The sequence below is a fragment of the Podarcis tiliguerta genome (genome assembly GCF_965153285.1).
Source record: "Podarcis tiliguerta genome assembly, chromosome: 9".
Lineage (NCBI taxonomy): Eukaryota > Metazoa > Chordata > Lepidosauria > Squamata > Lacertidae > Podarcis > Podarcis tiliguerta.
This window is the reverse complement of record NC_139542.1, coordinates 66,694,840-66,721,221: the sequence shown is the minus strand read 5'-3', so window position 1 is coordinate 66,721,221 and position 26,382 is coordinate 66,694,840. Positions and strand designations below refer to the sequence as shown.

The 26,382-nt window shown below is 43.4% G+C and overlaps 1 protein-coding gene across 6 annotated transcripts in view; it reads right to left on the bottom strand.

Annotated features, from left to right (window-relative positions):
• KCNIP4 (potassium voltage-gated channel interacting protein 4) overlaps positions 1-26,382 on the bottom strand; it is a 383,464-nt gene that overhangs the window by 199,695 nt on the left and 157,387 nt on the right. Inside the window, exon 1 of one of the 6 annotated variants that reach the window (XM_083458482.1) lies at positions 19,602-19,906. The exons of 4 other annotated variants lie outside the window; for them this stretch is intronic. In XM_083458482.1, coding sequence (XP_083314608.1) covers positions 19,602-19,659 — 58 coding nt within the window. In that variant the 5' untranslated portion in view covers positions 19,660-19,906. Of the gene's footprint in view, positions 1-18,952; positions 18,973-19,601; positions 19,907-26,382 lie in introns of those variants that run through there. One more of the 6 variants, XM_083458475.1, reaches the window with a different exon arrangement.

Sequence of the window (26,382 nt, the reverse complement as noted above, 5' to 3'; positions counted from 1 at the left end):
GAGGAGGGCAAATGTTGTCCCTATTTTCAAAAAGGGGAAAAGAGAGGACCCAAATAATTACCTCCCAGTCAGTCCGACATCAGTACCAGGGAAGATTCTGGAGCAGATCATTAAGCGAACAGTCTGTGAGCACCTAGAAAGGAATGCTGTGATCACCAATAGTCAGCATGGATTTCTGAAAAATAAGTCATGTCAGACTAACCTGATCTCGCTTTTTGACAGAATTACAACCCTGGTAGATGAAGGGAACGCAGTGGATGTAGCCTACCTTGATTTCAGCAAGGCATTTGACAAGGTGCCCCATGATATTCTTGTAAAGAAGCTGGTAAAATGCGGTCTTGACTATGCTACCACTCAGTGGATTTGTAACTGGCTGACTGACCGGACCCAAAGGGTGCTCATCAATGGTTCCTCTTCATCCTGGAGAAGAGTAACTAGTGGGGTGCCACAGGGTTCTGTCTTGGGCCCGGTCTTATTCAACATCTTTATCAACGACTTGGATGATGGACTCAAGGGCATCCTGATCAAATTTGCAGATGACACCAAACTGGGAGGGGTGGCTAACACCCCAGAGGACAGGATCACACTTCAAAACGACCTTGACAGATTAGAGAACTGGGCAAAAACAAACAAGATGAATTTTAACAGGGAGAAATGTAAAGTATTGCACTTGGGCAAAAAAAAATGAGAGGCACAAATACAAGATGGGTGACACCTGGCTTGAGAGCAGTACATGTGAAAAGGATCTAGGAGTCTTGGTTGACCACAAACTTGACATGAGCCAACAGTGTGACGCAGCAGCTAAAAAAGCCAATGCAATGCTGGGCTGCATCAATAGGAGTATAGCATCTAGATCTAGGGAAGTAATAGTGCCACTGTATTCTGCTCTGGTCAGACCTCACCTGGAGTACTGTGTCCAGTTCTGGGCACCACAGTTCAAGAAGGACACTGACAAACTGGAACGTGTCCAGAGGAGGGCAACCAAAATGGTCAAAGGCCTGGAAACGATGCCTTATGAGGAACGGCTAAGGGAGCTGGGCATGTTTAGCCTGGAGAAGAGGAGGTTAAGGGGTGATATGATAGCCATGTTCAAATATATAAAAGGATGTCACATAGAGGAGGGAGAAAGGTTGTTTTCTGCGGCTCCAGAGAAGCGGACACGGAGCAATGGATCCAAACTACAAGAAAGAAGATTCCACGTAAACATTAGGAAGAACTTCCTGACAGTAAGAGCTGTTCGAGAGTGGAATTTGCTGCCAAGGAGTGTGGTGGAGTCTCCTTCTTTGGAGGTCTTTAAGCAGAGGCTTGACAACCATATGTCAGGAGTGCTCTGATGGTGTTTCCTGCTTGGCAGAGGGTTGGACTCGATGGCCCTTGTGGTCTCTTCCAACTCTATGATTCTATGATTCTAACTTATTAACCTGAGGTACCACTGTACGTTACAGTAGCAACATGGTTGACATCGCACAACTACAGTGCTTCCATGTGGTTGGACTGGCAAGAAACTAAAGGGTTTAACAGAGACCACATAACACCAGTCCTGAAAGACCTACATTGGCTCCCAGTATGTTTCCAAGCACAATTCAAAGTGTTGGTGCTGACCTTTAAAGCCCTAAACGGTCTCGGTCCTGTATACCTGAAGGAGCATCTGCACCCCCATCGTCCAGCCCGGACACTGAGGTCCAGCACCGAGGGCCTTCTTGCGATTCCCTCCTTGTGAGAAGTAAGGTTACAGGGAACCAGGCAGAGGGCCTTCTCGGTAGTGGCGCCCGCACTGTGGAATGCCCTCCCATCAGATGTCAAGGAAATAAACAACTATCTGACTTTTAGAAGGCAGCCCTGTTTAGGGAGATTTTCAATGTTTGATGTTTTATTGTGCTGGGAGCTGCCCTGAGTTGCTGTGGAAACCCAGCCTGATGGGTGGGGTATAAATATATTATTATTATTATTATTATTATTATTATATTTTTTCCTGCTACCTACAAGCAGAGAGGCTAGAACACCCAAGGATGTATTTACATTTTATATTTAAACAAAAGAGTGAAACCGTATGAGACCCTTGGTTTTATTGGTTTAGCCCCATGAACCATGATTTCTGATAGGAATCCGCTGCTAACACTCAAAATAATCACTACTTTAATGGTGTTAAAGTAGATACACATGCATGAGCAGCAGAAACACCCTCACAAACTTGAAGAAAGTTTGAGGCTGGTGAGCCTGTAAGTCCTTTACTGGAAGACAAACCTCCAAACATCCCCACCCACAGTTAGGGTTGGGTGATTTCTGGTTTTCAACTTTGTGATATATCACCAGCTAAACGTCATGATATACTGATATATCACAATGTCTGAAATAAGGATGGAGCTATCTAGAGGCACTGTCTGGCCAGTGTGGTGTAGTGGTTAAGAGTGGTGGACTTGTAATCTGGGGAACCGGGTTCGCGTCTCCGCTCCTCCACATGCAGCTGCTGGGTGACCTTGGGCCAGTCACACTTCTCTGAAGTCTCTCAGCCTCACTCACCTCACAGAGTGTTTGTTGTGGGGGAGGAAGGGAAAGGAGAATGTTAGTCGCTTTGAGACTCCTTAAAGGAAGTGAAAGGTGGGATATCAAATCCAAACTCCTCCTCCTCTTCTTCTTCTTCTTCTTCTTCACGGTTTCCCCCACATTGCGATTTTTTCATAGCACACACACACATCAAAGTCTGCAATATATTACTAGGTCAAAAATTATGAAACCAGTATCATGATATGGACTTGAAACTGGTTTTGGATGCTATATCACCCAGCTGTAACACACATCATGATTTGTGATATATTGCCGGGTCATAAACTATGAAACCGATATCATGATATGGACTTCAAACCGGTTTTGGATGGTATACAGAGGAACCTCAGGTTACGTACCATTCTCCTTATGAATGCTTCGGGTAACAAGCTCCACTAACCTGGAAGTAGATGCCCCTAGTTGCAAACTTTGCCCCGGGATACGAGCAGAAGTCGTGCAGCAGCAGTAAGGGGCCCCATTAGCAAAAGCGTGCCTTATGTTAAAAATGGTTTCGGCTTAAGAACAGACCTCTAGAACGAATTAAGTTAGCAATCGGAGGTACCACTGTATTGAAATATTGCACAGCCCTATCCACAGTGCGAAGACAGGAGTGCCTGGCGTGCTCTGGTCCATGGGGTCACAAAGAGTCAGACACGACTAAACGACTAAACAACAACAACAAATCCACAGCACACACACACACAAGATAGCAGTATGGACAAGGCTCTCTTGAGGCAGAGTTAAAGTTTGTTGTGACATCACCAGAAACTTGGCCAAGCCTTTCCCTTTTCACGCGCATGTGTGCGCGCACACACACACACATACACATTTAAAATGGCCAAGCTCAGAATGGCAAACGAGACCAGATTTACTATCCCATTATCTGGCAGGGATCCAACTAGGGCACAAACTCAAGAGCCTTCAGGATACAGTTTGCTGACTAAGTTCCAGTTTTGGCAGGGGAGGCGGTGTGGGCATATGCAGTCAAGATGAACGAATCCCTCAGCAATGAAACAGTAATGCTGCAAATCACAATGTTTAATTGATAGCAAATTGGAATCTTATTAGTTATGTGGAAGGAAGACTGTTTGCATCACTGAAATAACCATAGTCATTTCATGTGTCGTTCTCTTGAGAAATATTAAATGGTGCATCCAATCATTGCTGTTATTTCAGCTTTGCCTGGTAATATCTCTTTATATTAATAGGCATTCATGGCTTATGCTGATGGGAAAACTTACTTGTCTAGTTGATGAAGCTTTTCCTTATTTTCATTCAACCCCTCATTAACATGCCAGCTCTCTAAACAATAGCTCACCCCCCCCCACTAATAACTTTGCAGGTTTAGAGCTGTCCAGCTAAAATTCATACCATTAGCATCACAATAAGCAAACAAGACGGATGATGTGGGAAACGTAGTATGTTTCTGAAAGATTTTAATCAAAGTCACATGTAAACAATACCAGCAGAAGGAGCATTTGAAACAACCTAGAAAATTTCAAGCAGCAGACAATCCAAAACAATTTTGAAGCAAAATTGCACAGTTTGCGTGAGTGAAATATCTATGGAATTCACTGCCACAACATCCAGTGATGCCGCCCAAATTCATAGAAGATAATGCTGTCAGTGGCTACCAGCCATGATACTGTCAGTTTGCATTTCTCAGTGCAGGAAGTATTGATCAGATGTGTAGAGATGTTTCCTATTCTAATTAATTCAAGAGGGTTCTGGAAGCTTCTCTGTGTGAAAGAAACAAGCAGAAGGTTCATGATGTTTGGGTCATTCCTTCAGAGAAAATGAGTACAGTGGTACCTCAGGTTACATACGCTTCAAGTTACATACGCTTCAGGTTACAGACTCCGCTAACCCAGAAATAGTGCTTCAGGTTAAGAACTTTGCTTCAGGATGAGAACAGAAATCGTGCTCCAGCGGCATGGTGGAAGCAGGAGGCCCCATCAGCTAAAGTGGTGCTTCAGGTTAAGAACAGTTTCAGGTTAAGAACGGACCTCCGGAACCAATTAAGTACTTAACCCGAGGTACCACTGTACAGCTGGCTTAAACTGGTTCTGTCAAGGTCATGCTGACTATAAAAGTAGGGCCAGAAGGAACCTGGGTTTCACATTCTCTTTCTATATAGTGTTAAGGTTTAGACTTATTACATAAGTTATTGTTAAGTTTAAGTTAAGTCTGCTGCAACTGGATTTCTTATGGACAGTGCTAATCCTGAATGTATTGGATTTGTGACCATTATTACTCATTTGCCTTCAGCAGCAGTAAAGCTCTGCTGGAGGAAATAGAATTGCCTCTGGTCTATTTTTTGGGAATCCTGCAACGTGTTTAAGTTTTTACTCTGCTGACTATACATCTGAATCTGCTCTGGATCAATATTGAGTACAATTTCCATGACAAATACCTAAGTAGTTAGTACCATTAGTGCTAGAGACAGAAAGCCTCTGAATATAAGTTGCTGGACTCATAGCAGGGAAGGTGCCATTGCGCTCAGGTCCAAGCTAAGTATGTGGTTAGTCACTGGGAAAACAACAGGATGTTGGTTTGATCCAGTAGAGTGGCTTCTGCATTCTTATATCTTCACAAGAAATGGTCACATACGAAAACAAGGTGCAAGGCTCATTTGTTGTTGTTGTTGTTTAGTCGTTTAGTCGTGTCCGACTCTTCGTGACCCCATGGACCAGAGCACGCCAGGCACTTCTGTCCTCCACTGCCTCTCGCAGTTTGATCAAACTCATGCTGGTAGCTTCAAGAACACCATCCAACCATCTGGTCCTCTGTCGTCCCCTTCTCCTTGTGCCCTCCATCTTTCCCAACATCAGGGTCTTTTCCAGGGAGTCTTCTCTTCTCATGAGGTGGCCAAATTATTGGAGCCTCAGCTTCACGATCTGTCCTTCCAGTGACCACTCAGGGCTGATTTCCTTAAGAATGGATAGGTTTGATCTTCTTGCAGTCCATGGGACTCTCAAGAGTCTCCTCCAGCACCCGAATTCAAAAGCATCAATTCTTCGGCGATCAGCCTTCTTTATGGTCCAGCTCTCACTTCCATACATCACTACTGGGAAAACCATAGCTTTTATTATACGGACCTTTGTTGGCAAGGTGATGTCTCTGCTTTTTAAGGCTCATAGCTTCCCTTTTTTTGCGGGAAATTCCCTTATTCCAGTGCCGTTTTCCGCTGCTTCCCGGATTGTTAGATATCGCGTAGACTGTCCCTGGGACGGGTGAGGCTGCTGATCCCTTATTTTCAAGGCTGCTGATCCCTTATTTTCAAATCTGAAAGTCGACAGCTATGGCAAGGCTAAACTAAGAGATTAAAAGTTTGCATGAAAAGTTTAAGTGGTTAGGGGCTAAGATCGCTTGGGGAAAGCAGAGACAACCCCAGCCTCTAACTGATACTGTAGGATTTCCCACTTTCCATATAAAGGACAGATGGAAATACGCCCATAATAGTTCTTTCTTGACAAGTATTTTTCTCTGAAAGCAGCATTTAACATCAGGTGCAAAGAAGTAGCTTAAAGTAGCTTACAGCATGCTCGTTTATCTAAAACGAAACATAAGAAGAGTTTGCAGGATCCGGCCAATGGCCGATCCAGGATGGCATCCTTTTCTTACAGTGGCCGACCAGATGTCTGCGGGAAGCCTGGAAGCAGGACATGAGTGCAAACAGTCCACAAACCCCATCACCACTTCTCTCAATTAATACCGAATTAGAAAGACCTCTTCTGCAAAACCAATTACAGTGGTGCCTCATAAGACGAAAAGAATCCGTTCCGCGGGTGTTTTTGCCTTGCGTTTTTTTCGTCTTGCGAAGCAAGCCCATTGATGGAGTAGCGCTATTAGCGCTATTGACATTTTAAGGGCTAAAAACGGCTTTTTAAGGCTTGGGGGATTAGCGGTTTTGCTGCTAAAATGCTTTTAGCAGCTTAGCGAGTCAGGAAAAGGGGTTTTGGAGCGGAAAAAAAATTCAAAATTTTTCGTCATTTTTCATCTTGCGAAGCAAGCCCATAGGGAAATTCGTCTTGCAAAGCGCCTCTGCAAACGGAAAACCCTTTCGTCTTGCGGGTTTTCCATCTTGCGCAGCATTCGTCTTGCGGGGCACCACTGTAATCTCTAAAAAAATCTAAGCTGTGCTTGTCAGCAGCTGTTCTGCAAGCCCATCAGTCTGATTACAAGCCAGATTTCTGGGTAGATGGCAAGGCGAATTTCACCCCTTCCAATGTTCCAAAGATGAAAAGAGGGATGCTGCTACGGACATGAAGATCAGGGCATTATGGGATGGCTGCCCAATAGATGCATCCCACAAGTACAAATACAAGCATGCCAGGCCTGAACAAAATACCTTATGCAAGGTTGTTTCTGGATAAATTAAACAATATATGAAAGAGCTTAGACTGCAACATTCATGTAAAACCTGGAGATTCTGGGTGGTGTCTATGTGTGTGTGTACACACAAAGAGAGAGACACACACAGAGCACATGTACCATTTACCTGTGGCCCTCCCTACTTAAAGGTAAAGGGACCCCTGACCATTAGGTCCAGTCATGTCCGACTCTGGGGTTGTGGCGCTCATCTCGCTTTATTGGCCGAGGGAGCTGGCGTACAGCTTCCGGGTCATGTGGCCAGCATGACTAAGCCACTTCTGGCGAACCAGAGCAGCACACGGAAACGCCGTTTACCTTCCCGCCGGAGCAGTACCTATTTTTCTACTTGCACTTTGACGTGCTTTCGAACTGCTAGGTTGGCAGGAGCTGGGACCAAGCAACAGGAGCTCACCCCATTGCGGGGATTCGAACCGCTGACCTTCTGATCGGCAAGTCCTAGGCTCTGTGGTTTAACCCACAGTGTCACCAGCGTCCCGGCCCTCCCTACTTACTGCTGAATAAATGAGGAAAGCACTGCTGTTTACATGCATACATATATCATGAGTGAGCAAAGTCCCACTATGTTCAATAGGACTTATTTCCTAGCAAGAATTGAGAGACATCTTGCAGCCTTACACAGATGTCAAAAGAATGCACACCAATTATGTCATGAGTGTGATAAGTACTGCCATCACTGTCCAACAGAGTGGTAAAATAGTGACAACAAGCCAGGTAAAGCAAAAACAAAAAAACCACTCTGGATCCAGAAGAGGCATCACGAAACTCATGCACAACTTTTGCAAACACCAGCAAGATTTCCTGGGCCTTTCAATTGCCCAGGACTGAATGAATTTATTAATACCGTCACAGACCAGCTTCAACACACACAATATCACAAATCATAAAAAATATCAGAAATACAAGGGGCAATATGACAATGACAAGGATTTAAATATAAAAATTAAAATTAATTGTTAACGTGCCCCCTGTAATTAACATTTAGGGGATTGGGAGTTATGGGATACCACTTGCTTTCTGCGATTGATTGCAGACCCACAGAATTTAGCTACATTTAATGTAGTGTTGCGCTTTTTGTCCTCTAGCAGTAGTTTTAGACTATGGTATTCCGAATCTTTCCTAAACTTTTGCAAAACAGGTGTAATAAAAGTCAAACGTATATCCTCATAAAGACGACAACGTAATATGAAGCAGTTTCAACTTCCAACGAGCCACAAGGACAGACCCGTGTTGTGTATGGTTTACCCTCAAATCTGCCCTGAAGTAAGGCAGAAGGGAGAACGTTAAATCTGGCGAGGGTAAAAGACCGTCTGTATTTGGGTATCTGTAGACCTGACAGATAGTTAGCTGGAGAGAAACCTCTCCCATGGTCCCTTATTGCTGGATGTTTGATCATTTTGCTCATGTGGCATTGTAATTCTACGTCCCAGATACGCTGGCGGATTGTAGTCCTAGCTTTCTCGAAGCCTATCGCTATCAGGGTCTGCTGTGGGATCCCCAAGCCTTTAAGCTTTTCCTGCAGTGTAGAAGCCTTTCAATTGCCCAGGACTGAATTAATATCCTAAAAGCCCATGGGTCACAGGTAGGAGCCCTAGAACAGAAGCATCCCTGCATGTTCCATTTCTAACTTAACCTTCAGGGTGCTTTTATTAGCTTGTATTTCTACTTTTTACAGATGGCTGTGTTGCTTTTTTCTAGCTTCTTTGCTGCCCTCTACAGCTCATCAGTAAAACAGATGAATAAAAAGCTAGCAAAGCAAAGTTTCTTCCACAAAGTAGCTGCAAGTGGAAATAGTTACTGGCAAGATTTTAAAATTAATCTTTGTCACGAGGAAATCTGACTACATGTTGTTAGCAAAAAAAAAAGCAAAACAAAAACTTGAAACACAAATTTTAAGATTGTTGTTGTTGTTGTTTAGTAATGTCCGACTCTTCATGACCCCATGGACTAGGGCACGCCAGGCACTCCTGTCTTCCACTGCCTCCCGCAGTTTGGTCAGATTCATGTTTGTAGCTTCGCGAACACTGTCCAAGCATCTCGTCCTCTGTCGTCCCCTTCTCCTTGTGCCCTCAATCTTTCCCAACATCAGGGTCTTTTCCAGGGAGTCTTCTCTTCTCATGAGGTGGCCAAAGTACTGGAGCCTCAGCTTCAGGATCTGTCCTTCCAGTGAGCACTCAGGGCTGATTTCCTTCAGAATGGATAGGTTTGATCTTCTTGCACTCCATGGGACTCTCAAGAGTCTCCTCCAGCACCATAATTCAAAAGCATTTTTTAAGATACAACATGATAAAGTTTGTTAATTTGTTTCACCGTGTTTCCCCCCTAGTTTCTCCTTTGAACTGCACCTTCCTTATGCTGCATTTGTTCTTAGCATCCGTCTGTCTCAGGAGATAATGGAGGAGTGCTGCTTTGGGAGTAAAGCCAAACCACTGGAGAGTTACAGCGCCTGATGTGGCTGTAGAGCCTAATCACCGGAGAGACATGTTTTGTTGCAGTTGGGGCAGATGAAGGCATCTGGTTGTGCTGCTGCAAGTGCAGCAAGGTGTTTCTTTTCTCTGTGCACCTTCCAGTGGTCATTTCTCTTCAGGTCACTGCTGTGGATACACAACCTGATGGCCTGTCTCTGGGTGCTGCGGTAATCTTCAAAGGATTCTGATACAGTGGGGAATATACTGTTTTTAAAGGTAAAGGTAAAGGGACCCCTGACCATTAGGTCCAGTCATGGCCGACTCTGGGGTTGCAGTGCTCATCACGCTTTATTAGCCAGCAAGACTAAGCTGCTTCTGGCGAACCAGAGCAGCACACAGAAACGCCCTTTCTCTTCCCGCCAGAGTGGTACCTATTTATCTACTTGCACTTTGATGTGCTTTCGAACTGCTAGGTGGGCAGGAGCAGGGACCGAGCAACGGGAGCTCACTCCGTCGTGGGGATTCGAACTGCCGACCTTCTGATCGGCAAGTCCTAGGCTCTGTGGTTTAACCCACAGTGCCACCTGCGTCCCTGTTTTTAAGTCACCTTTAAAAACACCCTTTTTCATCTCAGCGCTTCTTCTGGTTAAGCACGTTAGGGTTCAAGGCAGACTCAGTGACAAATATTTCTTAAAGGAATGAGTGTAAACATTCCTGGTATTCAAATGGCACACCAACCATTTTTAATACGGAAAATATTTTAGAAAAACAATTAATAGCATACTAAATTTCTAGATTGATAATCTACTAAACTTTTCTATTGATAATCCATGAATAAAATAAATGCTCGGAAACTGGAAGCGATTCTCTTGAAGTTTTGGTATTTTCACCATCTTCCAAGTTTGGCCCCTACCCCATTTTTCATCTCTTTCCTTTGGTGTATTTCCTCCCCCCCCCCCAAAAAAAACCCACAGTCATTGTCCTTGTGTACTAAAAACTTCCAATAGGCATCACAACTGGTAAACCACAAAAATACTTAAGGTAACTTCTTTGACAGAGGTATGTAAGGTATGCTGAGGGAATTCAATAAAGCACATTAGAGTACGTTAAGAACAATGTACTAAGTAATAAATAAATAGTTTGAAACTGAAGAAGCGACTGCTAAAATGGATGCCCAGCATGCAGAAATCTGGTGTATCTACAGCTGGGGACAGAGAGTTGCATAGGAGATCACATACTGTCAAAATAATAATAATAATAATAATGGTGGAATTCTTTGCTATTGATGAATATCCTGGGTGTAATATATATATATATATATATATATATATATATATATATATATATGTAATGGAATCCTGACAGTTAAGTCCAGTCGCAGACGACTCTGGGGTTGCAGTGCTCATCCCGCTTTACAGGCTGAGGGAGCCAGCGTTTGTCTGCAGACAGTTTTTCCAGGTCATGTGGCCAGAATGACTGAGCCACTTCTGACGCAATGGAACACCGAAACCAGAGCAGCGCACAAAAACGCCCTTTCTCTTCCCGCTGGGGTGGTACCTATTTATCTACTTGCAGTTTGACATGCTTTCGAACTGCTAGGTTGGCAGGAGCAGGGACCGAGCAATGGGATCTCACCCAGTCGCGGGGATTTGAACCGCCAACCTTCTGATCGGCAAGTCCTAGGCTCTGTGGTTTAACCCACAGCGCCACCCGCGTCCCTTTAATGCAGCCATAGCTGCCAGTTCTGGTAGTGGCAGCCATCTACTCAAATTAGACCCATTGTAATGAATGGACTTCGGTTAGCCATGGCCATTAATTCCAATGGGTCTAACTCTTGGATTGGACTAGTGACGACTGCCACCTAAAGGCTTTACCAAGAACATTTCAAGTCCCGCTCATCCCAGTATAGAATGGCATCCGAAGCAAGCTGCTACAACTCTAACTTGCAGATCATTTATTAACACTGATAATGTATTCTCCAGCTGCTCAACTGTGAAAGCCAGATGAGTGAATTCTATTAATTACTGTATTCACAGTTATTTTAGATGTACAATATGGGATGCAAGGAGAAAAATCAATTAAAATAACATTAAAATACAGAAGCCCCGGAATTACATTGATCTATATAGGTACGTTTTTATATCAGATGCTATGTATGTATTGCTATGGCTAACAAACCTTCATGTTTATTGGCATTGTTAAAAAAACAAAACTGTCCTGTCCTTCTGAACACCAGGTTGGTTTGTGAAGGGCGGTGGGAAGCCTATTATGATTAAAACAGCACAATAAATGTTAAGTTGCAGCTTTACATGTCTTAATTAAAAAGGAACATCTTTTACACAAATTCCACAATAATAAAGAAAAATAGGTTTATCTACAGTGCCATTCAAAAAGTCTTAACTACTGTGGTTTTTTAAAAAGCTTCACTGAATATGGATATGAAAGCCATGTTCCTTGCCGCCGGGTTTAATATCCCTTATTTGATTGCTTTAATTAAAATGCAAATTTAGTTATAGTGCAGATGTGGAGACAAAAGCTTTGAGGAATACAGCATATTATATCTAAAGAACTATTAGCCCCCACATCATAACTGATGAGATTACTGCCACTGAATTGCAAAATTAACGTTCATTTCTTCGGAGCTCAGCAGAGATTATAAATTAAAGCAAGGCCTCATTACCACCTAGAGTTTTAATTTCCACAAACTACACTTCAGAACACTTAGAACTTACTGTGAATAGAGGAAACTTCAGCGTTGTCACATATTAGAGTTTCAGATCAAAGCAGCGTGCCCTTTAATGGCACAACTCCCCAGGGGAGAAAAGTCACGCCTCTGATGTGAGCCTGTGGAGCCTGCTATCCCTATTAAATGGAGTTAAAGTAGACCTATTGTGTGATAAATGAATCCCTCCTGATGGAAGCTGGAACGCTTAGCGGGTTGAGGCAAAGGCACAAGATGCTTGAAAAGGCAAATATAGAAAAGAACAAGCTTAATGCACACTCAGAATTGACTCCAGCACTTCCATCTTTGGGGGCCGGACAAAACTAGAAAAATAGTCAGCCGTTCTGTGACCAGTTTATCCGGCAGCTGTCGAGACCCCTGGTCTGAAGTCAAAGGACACCAAGGGACTGTTAGGATATTTTCGTTCCACCTTAAAAGGGAGCAGGCTTTGACAGTCACAGAGTCTGCGTATTTCCTGTTTCACAGGATGTTTCTGTTGTGTCTTTGCTTTCGTTTCTCTCTGAGCCGGAACACTGAAGCAGGCAGTCATGTTTTTCTTTGTTCTGATCAACGCAGAAATAAACTTGTAAATAACGCTCTCCTGAGTGCATCTTTCGCTGTGCATTATCTGCTGATAGAGCGTGCACGGCTCTGGAATGTGGCAAGCTATTTCTGGAGCTCGTGTCGCTAATTGCTGATACTGCGTGTCTACAAGAGATCAATGGACGTCCGGAGACGACGTGGAGTCATGATGGACTTTGTCTCCCTGGCAGTATCCCAACAGGGACCACCCAGAGAATGACAGGTGATGGGGGCAATTCACTATTTGAGACTCAGAAGACAGGCAGAATTTTCCTTCCTGACCAGTGAACCAGCAAACAAACATCATCTCTATGCAAGCACAGCGTCAAGGAGGTGGTACTGGGAAATATCTCCTTGCTTGGCCAAGGAAGGAGTTGATGACTGGAAGTAGCTCCAGAAAAGGCAAATATTGCTCCTGTTTTGTTTTGAACCTCAGGGGCTATGGGGTGTGTTTTTTATGTTTGGGGAATGTGCTATACACATTTGGATGCTCAGCCAGAGATCTATAGATGACGGGCAATATACAAATTTAATAAAATAATTTATGGAACGACTACCACATTTAATGAAGAAATATTAGGAAACATGATTAAATCAAAAAAACATTTCCTTCACATGCTGAATATTCTTTCACAGCTTTGTTAAATAAGGTAAGTATTAAACCCCACACATGCCCCTAGAATGACTTCATTTTATCGCATCTTACTTCAGAGCTCCTATCCTTGTAGAGGGAGATGATTCTTACAATTCCTGGGGTGCCCTCTAAGAGAATGAAGTATTGCCACCTTCAGGACTATCGTATGATAACATAAGTTAGTATTAAGAAGATTTAACAATACTCAGACCCTTCATTATATCTTAATACCTAGCTCTGGGGAACTCAAAACTTGATTTTGGGACATTTTGCTTGGCCAAGTAAAGTTGTCCCAATATGGATTTCTGACATTTTCTTGTAGGTCAACATGGCTGCCTGTGCTTTTTTCCAGTGAAACATTAGAATCATAGAATCATAGAATCATTAGTTCTCACCAAGTTATTTTCATTATCAACATTCTGCCCCGGGCAAGGCTAGCTATTATAAAATAGGTCAAAACGGCAAGTCTCCCACCCCACTCACACACGAAAACAAAGTTCACCACAGCCAATCACAAACAAGTAACCACACCCTAGGCCAACCCCAATTTCTCTCACCACCAAAGGAACACAAGCGAATAGCAAAGAAAACCCGCGCAAGCGATGCTGACACTTAGCCGCACACATACATTAAGCAAAATAGAAACATCACCACCTGACCCCACCCCCACTCACCATTTCTCCCCCTCCCCCTCTTTCCCCCTTTTCTTCCTAATGTAACCCTAATGTCTCAACAAATGAAACTGACCTGTAGAAAATGTTACATACTTTTGTAAACCAAGAAAATCTTAAATAAAAATACAGTGGACGCTCAGGTTGCGAATGTTATCTGTGCGGGATGCACATTCGCAACCCGCAGCGTTCACAACCTGCAGCTGCGCGTCTGCACACACATGGGTTGTGATTCGGCGCATCTGCGCATAGTGCGATTTAGCGCTTCTGTGCATGCGTGACCGCCAAAACCCGGAAGTAACCTGTTGTGGTACTCCCGGGTTTCGGCGGTACACAACCTGAAGCATCTGTAACCCGAGGTATGACTGTATATAAAATAAGGGAAGTATTTGCCTGAATGAAAATGTATCTTATACCCATGCTGAGTAAGAAGATTGAATGGCTGCTGCATAAATCAGGCAAGATGCTCTATTTGAATAAAGACTTTGTCTTTAACTGTGCCGATAAAGAACTCCAGTGTGGAATTTTAATGGCGGAGATTGGACGTGTCTCTGTGAGTTATTTATAGCCGCAGCCCATACGCAATCTCGGAACAGTGGAAGGAATGGAATGTGAATTGTAAACACTGCAGAGAACTGAACAAAGGAAGATAGCAATTCATTCTCCCGACACACCAGGTCTGAGAACAATGCTTATGAAGGACTACACACACAAAATGGATTTTATATTTATGAGAATTAAGAGAGGTGCTGTAAGTAAGGAGAGATGAAATGGCTACAGGAGAAGTGATGGACATATGTTTACAACAGGAGCGGGAAACCTGATTATTTTTAAGAAACTGAATTAAATTAAAGTAATTTGGTCTGATTTGTAATAATGTGGAAAACCAATAAAAATATAAACCTTCTACTCTAGTGTATCAGAGGCTTTCCCTAGTGTAAACAGAGGTCTTTCGCTATCACCTACGACCAGATCCTTTTAACTAGAAATGCCAGGAACCAAAGCTAGCACCATCTGAGTGCAAAGGATGTGCAAAGTATATCACTGTCACAGCCTTCCCTGCCCCTGCCACACTGCGCACTGGAACAAGAATATTAAACGTTCAGCTTAGCATATTCTGCAATGAGGTGATGAGGTACAGTTCTACCACCAGTTAAAAATTCACAGCAAATTAGTAGAAGGTGTGTTGAAAGGGCAGATGTGCTGCGTATTAGGCAACACAACCTCAAAGTAACTGCTCATACTTTCTGTCAAAATGGCTGTTGTTTCCTCAACCATACTTTCTCTGTTGCTAGATACTACAATTCTCTTTCTTTTGCTCACAAGATAGTCTCAACCTTTTATCCTTTCATCTCAAGGAGAATTATCTGTCTGGGGATTCATTTTCCCCTCATAAATAGTATTGTTTTCCATCTTGCTTTTGGAAACTCTTAACCTGCCAGTGGATGATACATTGTTTTTACCATTTAATTTAGATTCCCATTCATTTTACTTTAAATCCATGCCAGTATTGTGGATTTTTCAAGATAACACAGTGTTTTCTTTGGAAACACTCAAGCCTAAATCTGCGACTGGATGGTTTGCAGAACTGTCAGTTTTCTTTATTTAACCTATATTTTCCAGTGACATGTATAAATGTTGGAGCATAAATTTAATCACAAGGTCGAATCTTCTCTTTGTTTCCATGGAATTTTATTTTGAAGTTATAAATACACGCCACACAAAAGGACAAATATAGCAAGACAACAAGAGCCCATAAATAATTCACTGATTGCAATGCTTAGTATTATCTGGATATGCTTGTGGGACGACAGTTTATTATTTGTTTATTTACTTGTACAAATTTATATTGTACTTAGTCTTAAGGAAAAACCCCTTAAAAACAAAGAAATAGCAGCTTCGATAAAGGTTTCAGAAAAGTGAGCAGGCACTTGGCTGCCTGTGAGATTGACTTAGAAAGTGATGTAATTTCAGCTATTCATAATAAAGTCACTCTTTCCAAGACCTCTGCATTGGCAAGAAGCTTCCCTTTTTCTGCATAGAGGAGAGGTGATATTTTATCCGGTAAATCAAACCATCTACAACCTTTCACAACTATCCAAGCATGAAAACCCTGGGGTCTGTTGTGAGCTACAGGTGATGGATAATGTTAGCAGAGACAGGCCAGGATCCAGTTTTATTTGCCAGCATTCCCAGTTAAGCACACTCTCCTAATTGCTAAGTGTTCAGTGATGTACTCTGGTCTATCACAGTGCTTGACCCACATCAAGGCATCTAGAGTCGGGGCTGGGGGTAAGCTGAAGGGGTACATGCCAGTGGCAGGTGGGCCAAAGAGCAACAGATGTGAGTCTACCTTCCAGCCATGCAAAACCAAGGGTTTCTACACAAACCGTGGACTCAGCTACATTGGCAAAGAAAAAGCACGTTTTGTGCGCCATATATGCATTATAACACTGACACCAGATAGGACTGTGGAGTTCTGTTTTCGCCACCCCTATTTCTCTACGTTTACAACGCATTTAACAAACTCTTCTTTGAGGCGTGTAGATCCAGCCACAAACACATCTGTGCAGGCAAGGAGGAGAAATTGTCACAGTTCAAGGGCGCTGTGCAGACAGATAAAAGTACTTCAATATCTGAAGGAGCGTCTCCACCCACATCGTTCTACCCGGACACTGAGGTCCAGCGCCGAGGGCCATCTGGCGGTTCCCTCACTGCAAAAAGCCAGAGGGAAACAGACAGAGGGCCTTCTCGGTAGTACGCCATCCCATCAGATGTCAAAGAGAACAACAACTACAAGACTTTTAGATGGCATCTGAAGACAGACCTGTTTATGGAGGCTTTTAATGTTTGATGTACAGTGGTACCTCGCAAGACGAATGCTTCGCAAGACGAAAAACTCGCAAGACGAAAGAGTTTTTTGTTTTTTGAGTTGCTTCGCAAGACGAATTTCCCTATGGGCTTGCTTCGCAAGACGAAAACGTCTTGCGCCTTTTTCTTAAAACCGTCAATGCATTCCTATGGGAAACCGTCAATGCATTTCCTATGGGAAACCGTGCTTTGCAAGACGAAAAATTCACAAGATGAAAAAACTCGCAGAACGAATTAATTTCGTCTTGCGAGGCACCACTGTATTGTGGTATTTTAATATTTTGTTAGAAGCCACCCAGAGTGACTGGGGAAGCCCAGCCAGATGGGCCGGGTATAAATTATTATTATTATTATTATTACTATTACTCACAGATGGTATTGGATCAGGTTCAGTGGGGTGTGTGGCCTTAGGGCAGGCATCCCCAAGCTCGGCCCTCCAGATGTTTTGGAACTACAATTTCCATCATCCCTGACCATTCATCCCATTAGCTAGGGATGATGGGAGTTGTAGTCCCAAAACATCTGGAGGGCCGAGTTTGGGGAAGCCTGCCTTAGGGCAAGGGGAGAGTCTTGAACACCAGATAGAGAGGCCTGGAGTGTTGTTTTCCACTCCTGGGTTTGAAGTTCCCCAATCCTGATCTACAGGGTAGTTGTCTGTTATTCTTATGCATGCTCTGAGGCCAGAATCAACGTGAGATTTATTTATATTCTGTTGTTTTATTTGGAAGTGCCCAGAGCAGAGTACACAATCATAAAGCTGTTATATAATCAAGAAAATTACACCAGTTTCTAAATGCAGGAACAAAATACAACCCACATTTCAAACAATGCAAAATCAGAAAGCTGGCAGCAACAAGGCTTGTTATATACCAATACTTGTTCCAGTAACATTGACAGCTGCATATTAAACGCCCATCGAAATGAAAGCATTTTCAGTTTTTAGCAAAGATACACAAAGGCGGAGCCTGATGAATTTCAAATGGAAGAGCATTTCAGAGTTGCAGGGTCTTCTCTCTCATGCTCACTTGCCAAATCTCCCAAGATCACACTGAGAGCAAGGCCTCTGAGACTGATCTTAATTTCCAGGCAGAACTATATGGATACAACAGTAGAGTTGTGCATTCTGACCTGTGAGCACTGGCAAGGCAAGTGCCACATTTTGGACCAACTAGAACTTCAGGACTGCCCTGAAACATAGCCCCGCATACAGTATACAGTGGTGCCTCGCAAGACGAAAAGAATCCGTTCCGCGAGTTTCTTCATCTAGCGGTTTTTTCGTCTTGCGAAGCAACCCTATTAGCGGATTAGCGCTATTAGCGGTTTAGCGGCTATTAGCGGCTATTAAAGGTTTAAGGGATTAGTGGATTAGCTGCTAAAAGGCTATTAGCAGCTTAGTGCCTTAGAAAAAGGGGGTGGGGAGCGAAAAAAAATCGCAAGAATCGCAAGACATTTTCGTCTTGCGAAGCAAGCCCATAGGGAAATTCGTCCTGCGAAGCACATCGAAAAACGGAAAACCCTTTCGTCTAGTGGGTTTTCCGTCTTGCAAGGCATTCGTCTTGCGGGGCACCACTGTATTAAAATAGTCCAGGCTGGAGGTAATTAAAGCATGCTTGATTAAAGCAATCCAAGGACCCTCAGAATTTATAAACACACCACTTGCAACTTTCATAAAACAGGCCAGTAGTTATCTAAGGTGTTATTCTGTGGCCCTTTACCAAAAGGCAAATTCCGCTGAGCACTGCGGAACAGCAGAACCATGTATTACAAATGAAGTCTTGTGTATAACTTTTAATTTGAAAACTATATCCTTGTGAAAATACAACAGGCAAAACACTAAATGCCTTTTTCTGCTTTCACTTTGCATACAATCAAACATGAACAGCTGCCAAGATGCTTATGATAAGATTAAAGAAAACTGACTACCTTATATATTTAAAATTATTATTATTTTTTATTAAGAGTCTAGTAGCCTAGTTACTTCTCAAAGGCAATTCAAAACTAAAGGAAAATTCAGCACACATTAAGACAGTCTTGAAATATATATTTATTACTATGCTGTAGCCTAGAATGATCACCATGAAGATAAACACGAGAACAGGAGGAAAAGGAAGTACAGATATAAGCTCACATTGCTATAATCCTTTTTTAGGTTGGCTTTCATTTCAACGTGGATGACTTTCAAGTGAAAACATTGTGCACCCCAGCAGAATGCATTCTAAAGCTGACGTTTCCAAATGTTTCATTCTTATAATAAAATTGTCATCAAAGGATGATAATACCATCACTAATGCTATTTTGCTATTTTAATTCATGGCATCCCAGACAGTTGAACATTTACTCCTGTTTTCTTTTCACATGTGACCTGAACAATTAATTCAGTTATAGAGTCTCTTTAAAAACCCTTTTCTCAAGGTACTTAAGCTCTGGGCCACTACTACGCTGTTTGAAATTAAAACCTACCAAAAGCATCAAGGCTTCTCACCTATAAAACACACACACACACACACACACACACAGCGATTTTTCTTTTTAAAGCACAATCCCCAATTCTTAAAACCCTGCTCCAATGTTACATTTCCACATCCAAGTCTAGTTACTACTGGGGCCCCAAGCAGCACACCTTCCCAGGACCACAGCCTTGAACAATATTCTGTGGAAGTTTTAAACATAGCGAAAAGTGGCACAAGCAAATAATTCTTAAAACAAACGGTTTTGCAGACAACATTCCTCACACCAGTTACAAATGTGTAAAAGCAAATGAAGCAACAGCCTCTTACCTCTGTTGTACTTCCTCTGTTTTGCAAGTATGAAAAAGGTCACCAAGATTGCTCCCATCTCCACAAACTTCAGCCCCAAACTTGCTGATCCTTCACTTTCGAACTTCCTTTATCACATAGCGCAATTAAAACAATAGACTCTTGCAAACCAAACACAGGAGAATTCTGCAGCCAAGTAACAAGGCTTCAGACTCCTTAACTGCCTGCATCACATCTGTTAGCAATATACATATTTAAGAGCTGTGCTCTCTAGCTTCCTAATTTCAATTCACATGCTTTGGGGAGTTCAGAGACCTGCTGCAAAGGGAGAGCTGGAATGGAAGACAGCATATAGCCCCATTGTCTATATGCCATGTAGGTTAATTGAGCTTGCAGCTGCTGCTACTTTAAGAAAGCTCTGAATCAGTGCTTATTACAGTGCAATTTTTTATACTTTGGCACTTACTAGTGGGCTGGTTATATTAGTGGAAAGCTGAGAGCTAAGGCAATATAACAGATAAGTGTGTGAGCCTGGAAGTCTCTGGAGTAAAATCTCACTTCCGTTGTGAGTTCAACAGGTAAGGTGCCTTCTTAAGCAAGGCACAGTCATTCAGTCACCACACATAAGCCCACTTGTAATTCTGTGCCTCCTCCGCGAGAGGTCTGGAGGGCGGCAACAAGAGAGCGAGCCTTTTCTGCAATGGCTTCTCGTTTGTGCAATGCTCTTTCAAAGGAGGTACACCTGGCACCTTCACTACATATCTTTAGGCACCAGGCGAAAACATTCCTCTTCTCCCAGGCCCCTGGCTAATTAATCTATGGCCCTTTAAACCATAGGTGTCAACCGTCCCTTATTTGATGGGAAACTCCCTTATCCCAGCGCTGTGTCCCACTGCTGTCCCGGATTGATGATGTCCCTTAAATTTCCCGGGTTTCATGCTCACCTGGCTCAGGAGGGAAGCAGCGGCTCGGGGTCCTCCGCCGCAAGAGAGAGCGCGCACATAAGCTGCCGGGTCTCCGTCTCTCCCTTTTCTCCCTCAGGGGCGCGTCGTGAGGAGACGGGTGGCGACCGGCGGGCAGGCAGCCCCTCTCTTGCGAGACTTCTGCCGCACTGCCAGGAGAAGCCGGAGGTGGCTGAGGAGGCGGCCTGAGGGAGGAGGAAGAGGAGGGCATGGGGAGGGATGCAGAAGGGCGGCGCTTCAGCGGCCACCGCGGTGCCGCAACCACCTCATGCCAGGCTGGTGGGCAAGAGTCTCCCTCCCTCCCTCCCTCTCTCTCGGGCAGGGAAGGGCCGAGGGAACTCCTTGCACCAGGACGACAGCAGCCCCAACGTGCATAAGCTAAGCAAAATCCCTTATTTTGGCTGCTGATCCCTTATTTTCAAGGCTGCTGGTCCCTTATTATCAAATCTGTAAGTTGACAGCTATGCTTTAAACTGGGAAGGGGGGTATTGTTTTTGTTTGTTATTATTGTATATATGTTTGTGTTTATATATTGTAAACCACCCTGTGATCATCAGAAGAAGGGCAGTATAGAAAATAAGTAAGTTAAGGAGAATATTGCCAAGTAGCTGTATACAGTTGTGGTAAGGTATGAAGTGTTTTGAACATGCAGAGGCATAAGGTGGGCACTTAGGGCTTGCCAAAAATTAGGAAATTGGTCAGCAAAAGTATGGCACAGATTTGCATAAAATTTGCATATGCCTATGAGTGCATGCATGGAAATAATTTCCATAATTTAAAAACTAATACAATACTGTCTCACTGTAGTGAGGAAGACTGGGACCAGTTGACCTGTGTGCCTGCCCAGTTTGTTGCCCAGGTGCTAAATACTCATGAGCCAGCATTCAACAAAAGAGGTTTAAAGACTGTCTCAAGGCATATCTAAAAAAGATGTATAAACACTGACAGTTGGTGTTATAGGAATTCTAAGGTCTTATATAAAGGTAAAGGTAAAGGTACCCCTGCCCGTATGGGCCAGTCTTGACAGACTCTAGGGTTGTGCGCCCATCTCACTCAAGAGGCCGGGGGCCAGCGCTGTCCGGAGACACTTCTGGGTCACGTGGCCAGCGTGACAAAGCCGCATCTGGCGAGCCAGCACAGCACACGGAAACGCCGTTTACCTTCCCGCTAGTAAGCAGTTCCTATTTATCTACTTGCACCTGGGGTCTTATATATATATAAAATAAACAATCATAAATGTAGAAGGCAAACATAAACATAAGCATATAAACCACGTGTCTGAAATAGTACAGGAGAACAATCCTGAAGCCATCTTGGCTCTTCCAGTAACCTCAAATATTCTCCCCATTGTCTCTTTGCTCACACACCCTGTCTTAAGGGCATATTTGTATTTGAATAGGGTGATCCTGTGACCTGGATTCAGGAACTAAGTATTTAGCATCTTGAAAGGAATGGCCAGGTTGCCCAGGTAAAGCAATCAAGTGACCATTATCAGTATCCTGCAGGACAGGATTTCTGTTGTAGACCGCCTCCTGTAATGTATTTCTGTTGTAGCCCGCCTCCTTCTGTGATGTATGTATGATGTTTTGAGGGGTGGTCTTCAGCTACAGGGTGGGTAATTTCAAAAGTCTATTAAAGGCTTGCACACCATTGTTCTGGGTCCCTCCTGCCTCTTGTGTGTGGTTAGTGAGGACCCTGTTGCAACAGTTAATAAAGATTCAGGCTTACTAGCTGCCTGGCTTCTCAATATTCTCTAGTTGGCCTCTGTTATTTTCTCCTACCAATAGAGAACCTTAAGGACTCTGTATGGGTTCTTGGATGCCCCATAAGGGGAAAAGGAGCAGTTTTTTCTTATAACAGTTGGGAAGCAATGGCCTATGAGCGCTTCAATTGGAGAATAGCCTTTACCAAAGGTGTCATGGGCTTTGAAGTTGCTCAAACTCAAGACGAAAGGGAGAAACTAGCTAAGAAGAAGGAACGCTTGGCAAACCCTCACCGTGATCAACTCCCACCCAGAAACCTAAGTCCCCACTGTGGAAGGACGTGTGTATCCAGAATTGGCCTCCATGGTCACTTACGGACTCACTGTTAAAACCATGTTCATGGAAGACAATATTACTCAGCTACGAGTGATTGCCAAAGAAGACTGATGAGCAACTTCAAGGCCACGCTCATCCATCTTGCAGTTCTTTATCTGCAAGCTGGATTTGGGACTACAGCCTATCCAAGTAGAAAACACATATCCACCCTACAAATGTTCAGTATTATTTACATAGCAGTGTAAGTGTGCCTAGTATGTTAGAGAGTACCATAAACAGAAGACTGATCCCTGCCCCAAATAGTACACTGTCTCTTTAAGGCTTATTAGTTAACTATTATTATTCGGGCAATTTTTAAACAAAACTCTTAAAAAGTTTACAACACAAATTAAGACACCATAAATTGAAAAAGCAAAGCCAACCAAATTCCCATTCCACCCCCCGGACTTGTGATACCATTTCACTTGTAAATCCAGCCTATTTAATGTTATGTATCATATTGTTTTCAAATGAAACCTTTGCAAAATACAACTGTAAGCATCTCCCCCAAGGAAAGACAACAGACTTACTGTGCTTACATGTGTAGAGCTTTTGTTCCCCCACAGTGTGGCAGCAAAGCCTTTAGCAAAAGAAAACATTTGCCTTAAAACACAACACCATAGGTTGCATAGAGTGGCAGAAAAGAGGCTGCGACTGGATGCTATGGATGTTGTCAAAAGCAGGGAGTTAGTGCGGTGAAGCTGGAAGATGCGACTATCTTGGCAGGGCAAAGGCATATGGGCAAGGATTTTGGTACTAGGCTCCAGCCATCAGTAACTGGTTCAAACTCCAAAGTTCTTATACCTTATGCCTTTTAAAGCATTTGTTGCAAAGCAGAATCTAAAGTTAAACATAACAATACAGTGGTACCTCAGGTTACAGACGCTTCAGGTTACACACTCCGCTAACCCAGAAATAGTACATCGGGTTAAGAACTTTCCTTCAGGATGAGAACAGAAATCGTGCGGTGGAGGCAGCGGGAGGCCCCATTAGCTAAAGTGGTACCTCAGGTTAAGAACAGTTTCAGGTGAAGAACGGACTTCCAGAACGAATTAAGTTCTTAACCCGAGGTACCACTGTACATAAAACACTTGAATAAAACACAGGAAATGTGTGTTTTAAAAAGTCACAAAATATTCCTGGGTAAAATAATTTTTTTAAAACCACAACAGATAAAACAAGCAGTCAACCCAAGCATCTGAAGTTCTAGGCAAGCCCAACTGTAGAATATAAGCCCTCTTTCAAGATAAAACCTGTGACAGGTAGAACGAGATAAGCCTACAGAATATTTTGGAAAGCCTGCAGTATTGCTCTCTAACAGAGCTTGGGTGGCAACAAATGCCACAGAAGTAGCGCTGCTACAGAGAATGCCTTCTGCCTCGTATCTGGCATATCTTGGTGACTGTTCTGCTCTGATCAGGTCAGGACCTCAGCAAATGTTGAGGGAAACTCCTCGCAACCAGTTAACAACAGACGCGAGGTCAGAAGCGCAATGACAAAGGGAATCTGAAAAGCAAAGACTGTGTTCAACCAGGATCAAAGCATGAAAAAGCAACCCAGAAGTTCTAAGTAGTGATCAGCAGCATGAAAGGTCAGTGGAAGGTAACATCACCACAGTTAACCACAAATATTTAGGACATGGTGAAGAACAGTTTTGGGCTAGGAGGCTGGCTCTTTATCTACCTCAATGCCTCTGGGCAACGTATCACCAGTTTGAAATCAAAATGTGTTGGCAAAAGCGTACCACTCTGCAAGTCTCAACAGAGCCTGGAAACCAGTTGTGGCAAGTAGCAGGTTGGCCTTCATGCCCCTCTGTGGGTGCCCAGAACATCTGACTGAGGCCTGAAAAAAAGATGTTGGATGACAGGTGCATTCAGTTTGATCCAACAATGTTCTTCTGAGGTTCCAGAGCAGGAGTGGCCCAACAGATGCCATTGGACTACACGTCCATCATCTCTGCCCAATGGCCATACTGGAGGACCATAGCTTTCCTAACTCTGCTCCTGGAGGCAGTTTCTCTTCCAAACTCTGGGTGTTCACTGCTGAACAAGTGAGTGAATGCATTTCCTTCTCTGGGAAATATCAGATCCTTCTTGGTGGCTGTGGTTGCTGGAGGAAACTGCTGCGTGGACCCACCTATAGACTGCTCTGCCCATTCAACCCGATAACAGACCATTAAAGCACTCTGAGGCAGCTGAAGTGACTTAATCTGATTCAAAACTTGCTGAGCGAACACAACTCTTCCTGAGATCCGTTCAATATTAAGTTAGTACCACAAGGTCGTCCCTAATCAGCACTTAATTTTAGTGTATTGTCATAAAGTGATATGAATCAATTTCATAAATCTTTAACGATTGCTCTTTAAAGAATTGAGATTGTCTGCTGCCTCAAGCTATTGCATACCCCTGTGTTAAAGGTTCCTTGTTACTTTCCCATCCATCAATTTACATTTCTAAATACTGAGACAGCCACTTCCTCGCTGATTACACTGTTTTGTTTCAGGTGAACAACTGTATTGAATTGTTGGATTCCTAGACTGATCCATTTACAGAAACTTTAACCTTGCATTCTTAAGTCAACCATCTTCAATAGTGGGAAAGCCCACTCAGATAGTGGCCAAAGTGATGGAGGAAAGGTGGATCTGATAAGAGGCTGCAAGCCTCCAGCTGGGGGTGATGACTTATAAACCTCACAGGCCCCAAGGGGTGGGGAGAAGCCTGAATAAAGCAAGGACAGTCTCTGGAAGGAGGGTGTTGTATTGGGCGCCACCTATGGCTGATTAGCCCATACATGTGGCAAGTGAGAATCTGAGGCAAGCAGGTCTGGGCCCTCGTAGACTCATCAAGTGCCCTCACCATAGTGCAAGTGGAGATGCTAACTCAAGAGCCAAGGCTAGCTGCTCACCCTCTTAAATACATCATGGCACTTGAGAGCTTCATGCCCACAGTGCTTGGGATGAGAGTTGGGATGGAATGGGTCTTTGACTGTGCAGGGGTCAATATTCTCCAACACACTCCTTGGCTTAGTGGAGTCTGCTTTTGTGCCCTGGTCACCAGTTACTATTGGGTCTTCTGGTGACATATTCTTCTGGTCTTCTGGTGATATATTCATTCATTGCCTATGGAACAGGCTTCCTCAACCTTGGCTCTCCAGATGTTTTTGGCCTACAACTCCCATGATCCCTAGCTAGCAGAACCAGTGGTCAGGGATGATGGGAATTGTAGTTTCAAAACATATGGAGGGCCAAGGTTGAGGAAGCCTGCTATAGAAGTTGAACTTGGGATTTTTACCTGGAAGCATTTATTATGGATTTGTTGCTAAGTCTGGCAATACTTGTGAATAGAAGTGGAACTGAAGTGCTATTTTTTAATGCTATATGAAGGTTTAAAGAGAGTGAGGGGGCCAAAAGACAAAAAGGCCAACATCCTCAACAAAGAATGGGAGAAGTTCTGCTTTCTAGGCTATGAAAGAGGAAGCACAGTTCTATTTTTCTAGAAAAAGAGGTGCCAGAACTCACTGTGAACACCTCCCTTGTTTATTATAATGACAATGGCACTCACCTGAGTTCTGGTGAGTTCTGTCTTTTAAAAAAAAGCACCAGGAAAGTGATTTGCTTCATCTGCTCTGTGAGTGTTGCCTTCTCCATAAAGTGCAATGCGAAAATTCACAACGCATAGCACTTCCTCACAAAACGTTCCTCTTGCTTCTGAGGTGCGGGAAAAGGTCAATAAGTGAAAAACAAAATTTTAAGTGTTACTGTCT